Source organism: Gorilla gorilla, chromosome 20 (assembly GCF_029281585.2).
Source record: "Gorilla gorilla gorilla isolate KB3781 chromosome 20, NHGRI_mGorGor1-v2.1_pri, whole genome shotgun sequence".
Taxonomy (NCBI): domain Eukaryota; kingdom Metazoa; phylum Chordata; class Mammalia; order Primates; family Hominidae; genus Gorilla; species Gorilla gorilla.
In genome coordinates, this window is record NC_073244.2 from 25,013,810 (window position 1) to 25,019,333 (window position 5,524).

A 5,524-nucleotide genomic window follows, 5' to 3' on the forward strand; every position below is an offset into this window, starting at 1 on the left:
TAGTACCGTCTGCTCTCCCTGCTGCTATCCTGAAATCCATTCAGGCACAGCGGCCGAGAGCTTTATAATAACCGATTCCAGGTGTTAGGTGCTTTCCCAGCCCCGACTCCTGCGTCCTGGACCCGCAGTCCTCTGCTTAATACCTTTGCTTTATTAGAAAACATTCTCCTCTACTCCGTTCAACTATTCGCTGAGGGCCCGCCAACCGCCAGCGGTTGTCAGTGGCCTAGAGGCAGCGGACGCAAACACCGGGAGAGGTGCAATCGTCTCAAGTGACTCGGAGGGCGGGGCCCACACCCGGAAGCGGGTGGGCGACGTTCACTCACGTGCGCTGCGGCTTCGTTTGCCAGCATCCAAGATGGCGGCAGGGCGGGGCCCAAGGCGCGGCGCGAATTGTGACGCAGCGTGCTCCGTGCGCAAGCGCTTTCGGCGGCGATTAGGTGGTTTCCGGTTCCGCCGTCCTCTTTTTCTTCAGCGAGGCGGCCGAGTCGGTTGGTGGCGGCGGTCGTGTGGGTTCGCGCCGGGCCGAGAGCGGGTGGGGGGCTGCGGGAGGCTGCAGGGGCCTGGGCGGCAGAAGAGGCGGCCCTGAGCCGGCTCATGCGGGCCAGTCTCGGCAGGGTGGCTGGGCAGGGCTCGCGAGGGCAGGGCTCGCGAGGCCACGGCTCGGAGCCCAGACCGGGGCCCAGGAGGCGAGCGCCGTTTTGGAGAGGAGCCTGCCTGCTCTGCCTGCCAGCGTGACTCCAGAGGCCTCGGGCGGGAAGAGGTCCTCGGGGCAGATCCGAGTTAATGAGAGAGGGGTATTGAGCGTGTAGCGTTAACTCTGCCAGTCACTGCGTCAGTCGCTTTGGAAATAACTAAATTTCTCGAGCTGAGTCTTCATACCTGGCTCCATTACTACGTCTGTAAGGAGGAGCTGGTGGTAGTGTCTGCTTTTTACACTTTTCTTTAGACTATTTGTATTTTTTTCAGATGGAGTCTTGCTCTGTCGCCTAAGCTGGAGTTCAGTGGTGCGGTCTCGGCTCACTGCAATCTCCACCTCCCGGGCTCGAGCGATTCTTCTGCCTCAGCCTCCCGAGTAGCTGGGATTATAGGCGCCTGCCACCATGCCCAGTTGATTTTTGTAGTTTTAGTAGAGACGGAGTTTCACCATGTTAGCCAGGCTTATCTTGAACTCTTAACCTCAAATGATCCGTCTGCCTCGGCCTTCCAAAGTGCTGGGATTACAGGCGTGAGCCCCTGCGCCCGGTCGATTCTTTGTCTTTTTAGGTCAACTTTTATATGTGAACAATGCTTGGCAGGTGGTTGGTAGATACTAAGTGATGTTCGTGGTTTGGGGTGAAGGCAAGAAGTGGGGTCTGGAGAGTTTTGGTGTAATTGAGAAGGAAGCTAAGAGCGTTGGGTGCTCCAGCTTGGAGTTAGAGAGGAGAGAGGCTGCGACAGGAAGGCATGTGTGTTGTAAGGGATGGCTTCCCATCCAGGCTGGCAGCAGGAGCAGCCTGTGCAGATCAGGACCTGGCTGCGGTGGGAGAGGGTGGGACCGCCTTCAGGGAAGATGGATCTGGCAAGATGATGCCAAAGGGTACTTATTCCATCAGGAGATACTGACGAGTCCTTCCGCTGCTAAACCTAAGGAGAATAACCACGGTCTGTGTTCCTGAAGAGCACCCGTGCGGTCAGGAGGGTGGAGGACATGTGGTCTTTAGTTCCAGGACATGTTTAGACTACAGGCCAGGGTGTGTGAGAAGCCTAGCAGGGCCAGGCTTGGAGGAGTGAAAGGAAGACAGGTACTGGGGCAGGACCAGTTGGACTTGGTGCAGGCAAAGGGATAGCAACTGTGGTGTAGGGACCTGAGCTTGTGCTACTCAGGCATGCATTGCTCACCAGTCTATCCTGCCTCCCTTCCTCCTGCAGACGCAAACATGCAGATCTTTGTGAAGACCCTCACGGGCAAAACCATCACCCTTGAGGTCGAGCCCAGTGACACCATTGAGAATGTCAAAGCCAAAATTCAAGACAAGGAGGGTGAGTAGGGCTGGGTGTGGGGGCTCTGGCTATGAACTGGGAGTCCCTCTCTGCCCAGGGGAGTCTCAGTCCTGTGTGGGTTGTGCTGACTTTAGATCTGTTTTGCCCTTGCTTCTCCATGTGATCTGAAGAACGTTTGTTATCTTCTACCTCAGTTCGCCTTTTGAGAAACTGGGGGTAGTGCTGGAGCTCCCCTGCAGAGGACACTGCCAGTAATATGCTCCGCAGAGCCTCTAACTGAGCCTCCCTCCCCCTCAGGTATCCCACCTGACCAGCAGCGTCTGATATTTGCCGGCAAACAGCTGGAGGATGGCCGCACTCTCTCAGACTACAACATCCAGAAAGGTACCGGGGTTGGGGTTGCTGGGCAGGGACCCAAGATCCCCAGGTCCTAGGAAAGGAGCATTGATGGCCTCAGTCAGGGGTTGGGGAGCAGTTCAAATGACTTGTGTTTTGTTTAAAATAATGGGACTGGGCACAGTGGCTCATGCCTGTAATCCCGGCACTTTGGGAGGCTTAGGCGGGTGGATCACCTGAGGTCAGGAGTTCAAGACGAGCCTGGACAACGTGGTGAAATCCCGTTTCTATTAAAAATACAAAAATCAGCTGGGTGCAGTGGCTCAGGCCTGTGATCCCAGCACTTCGGGAGGCTGAGGCGGGCAGATCACAAAGTCAAGAGATTGAGATCATCATGGCCAACATGGTGAAATCCCATCTCTACTAAAAATACAAAAATTAGCTAGGCATGGTGGTGCGTGCCTGTAGTCCCAGCTACTCAGGAGGCTGAGGAAGGAGAATTGCTTGAACTCGGGAGACAAAAAAAAAAGTCATAATGTGAATTTTTTTATCACTGCAATAAGGAAATTAGTGTCACTTGTGGGAGCGACAAGAATTCAGTGTCCTTTTTTGTGAGACAGAGTCTTACTCTGTCACCCAGGCTGGAATGCAGTGACGCGATCTCTGCTCACTGTGACCTCCGTCTCCCGGGTTCAAGCGATTCCCCTGCCTCAGCCTCCCGAGTAGCTGGGATTACAGGCACCCGCCACCACGCCCAGCTAATTTTTTTTGTATTTTTAGTAGAGACAGGGTTTCACTACGTTGGCCAGGCTGGTCTCTTAAAGTGCTAGGATTACAGGCGTGAGCCATGGTGCCCTGCCTAGACTTCAGTGTCTGACCTTGCCTGAACCACTTAGAGGTCGGCTTCCATGTTAGAAACCCAGATGGATGCCTCAGTTGGCATGTGTCGGTCTCAGACTCCCCCCAGGGCTCGTGGTCATTGCTGAGATGGAGATTTCCTGGGGCAGGCTGGCTGGGACAGTGTATCTTCCACACGTAGAACACTCGGGGGATCCCGACTTGGTGTCCCCATCACACTTGAGAAAGCAGCAGACTATAGGCCCTGGAGGGTCCTGCCCCTGTGACTGAGGAGCCAGGGCTGGGCTCAGTCGCCGTCCTTCTGGCTGTCTCCTGCAGAGTCCACCCTGCACCTGGTGTTGCGCCTGCGAGGTGGCATTATTGAGCCTTCCCTCCGCCAGCTTGCCCAGAAATACAACTGCGACAAGATGATCTGCCGCAAGTATGTGTGCTCCGATGCTTGGGGGGCTGTGGGGGCTGCCGGAGTCGGGGTATGCCCTCACCCGCCCCTCCTGTCTCTGTGCAGGTGCTATGCTCGCCTTCACCCTCGTGCTGTCAACTGCCGCAAGAAGAAGTGTGGTCACACCAACAACCTGCGTCCCAAGAAGAAGGTCAAATAAGGTTGTTCTTTCCTTGAAAGGCAGCCTTCTGCCCAGGCCCCGTGGCCCTGGAGCCTCAATAAAGTGTCCCTTTCATTGGAGCAGCAATTGGTGTCCTCATGGCTGATCTGTCCAGGGAGGTGGCTGAAGAGTGGGCATCTCCCTTAGGGACTCTACTCAGCACTCCATTCTGTGCCACCTGTGGGGTCCTCTGTCCTAGATTCTGTCACATCGGCATTGGTCCCTGCCCTATGCCCCTGACTCTGGATTTGTCATCTGTAAAACTGGAGTAAAAACCTCAGTCGTGTAATTGGTGGGACTGAGGATCAGTTTTGTCATTGCTGGGATCCTGTCAGGCACTTTGAGGTGTCCCTCAGGCCTTGGCCCTGAAGTGTCTAGGTGTGTGGAGATGGGTAGAAAATTAGGTACACCCAATGGTGTAGAACATTGATTCTCAAATTTTTTTATTTTATACAAATGGGGTCTCACTATGTTGTCCAAGCTGGTCTTGAACTCCTGGGCTCAAGCCATCCTCCCATCTCAGCCCCTCAAAGTGTTGGGATTACAGGCAAGAACTGCCATGCCTGACCCAGTTCTCAGTTTTTTTATTGTTTGTTTGTTTGTTTTGAGACGGAGTCTCGCTCTGTCGCCCAGGCTGGAGTGCAGTGGCACAATCTCGGCTTACTCCAACCTCTGCCTCCGGGGTTCACACCCTTCTCCTGCCTCAGCCTCCTGAGTAGCTGGGACTACAGGTGCCCGCCACAACTCCTGGCTAATTTTTTGTATTTTTAGTAGAGACGGGGTTTCACTGGGTTAGCCAGGTTGGTCTCGATCTCCTGACCTTGTGATCCATTCGCCTTGGCCTCCCAGAATGCTGGTATTACAGGCGTGAGCCAGCACGCCTGGCCCAGTTACTCAGTTTTGAACCTGAGGCCGTGACATCACTCATGGTCTGCAGTCAGTGCTCTGCCCCTGAGCTGTACCCTCTCCTATGATAATCACTCTTAAGAAGGGCAACCCTTGGTGTTTTCCTGTTAAGGTCACCCAGGCTGGAATGCAGTGGTGTGGTCATGGCTCCCTGTACCCTGGAACTCAGGCTTGGGTGATCCTCTCTCCTTTGCCTCCGAAGTAGCCAGGACTACAGGTGTGCACCCACCACCACACTCAGATAATTGCTTTGGTGCTTTTAAAGCTTGTAATGATCAGTAGGCTGAGGTGGGCAAATCACAAGGTCAAGAGTTTTTTAGATGGGGTGAGCACAGACTTTTATTTACTGATTTAAAATTTTGAGACAGTCTCACTGTCACCCAGGTTGGGGTGCAGTGGTAGGATCATAGCTTGCTGCAGCCTTGATCTCCCAGGATCTTGCCTCAGCCTCCCGAGTAGCTGGGACTGCATGCTTGTGCCACCACACTCGGTTAATATTTTGTAGAGATGGGGTCTTGCTATGTTGCCCAGGCTGGCTTCAAACTCCTGAACTTAAAAGCCTCCTGTTTAGTTTTGGTTTTTTATCACTTTTTTTTTTTTTTTTTTTTTTTGAGATGGAGCCTTGTGCCCATCGTGCAGGCTGGAGTGCGGTGGCGCAATCTCGGCTCACTGCAGCTTCTGCCTCTTGGGTTCAAGCGATTGTCCTTTCTCAGCCTCTTGAGTAGCTGGAATTACCAGTGTGCGCCACCACGCCTGGCTAGTTTTTCTATTTTTAGTAGAGACGGGGTTTTGCTATGTTGGCCAGGCTGGTCTTGAACTACTGACCTCTTGTGATCTACCTG

General features: G+C 53.9%; 1 protein-coding gene across 8 annotated transcripts; it reads left to right on the plus strand.

Annotated features, from left to right (window-relative positions):
- Positions 1-347: 347 nt before the first annotated feature.
- On the plus strand, positions 348-3,863 carry UBA52 (ubiquitin A-52 residue ribosomal protein fusion product 1). 8 transcript variants are annotated; one of them, XM_004060325.3, is made up of 5 exons: positions 348-491; positions 1,912-2,022; positions 2,281-2,367; positions 3,496-3,598; positions 3,683-3,863. In XM_004060325.3, exons 1-5 carry the CDS (start codon positions 359-361, stop codon positions 3,774-3,776), a joined length of 528 nt encoding a protein of 175 aa, XP_004060373.2. In that variant the 5' UTR covers positions 348-358; the 3' UTR covers positions 3,777-3,863. The 8 variants fall into 8 exon arrangements, with proteins under 8 accessions (XP_004060373.2, XP_004060374.1, XP_055228167.1 ...); XM_004060326.4 differs by having other exon boundaries at positions 421-513; XM_055372192.2 differs by having other exon boundaries at positions 459-507.
- The last annotated feature ends 1,661 nt before the right edge of the window (positions 3,864-5,524 follow it).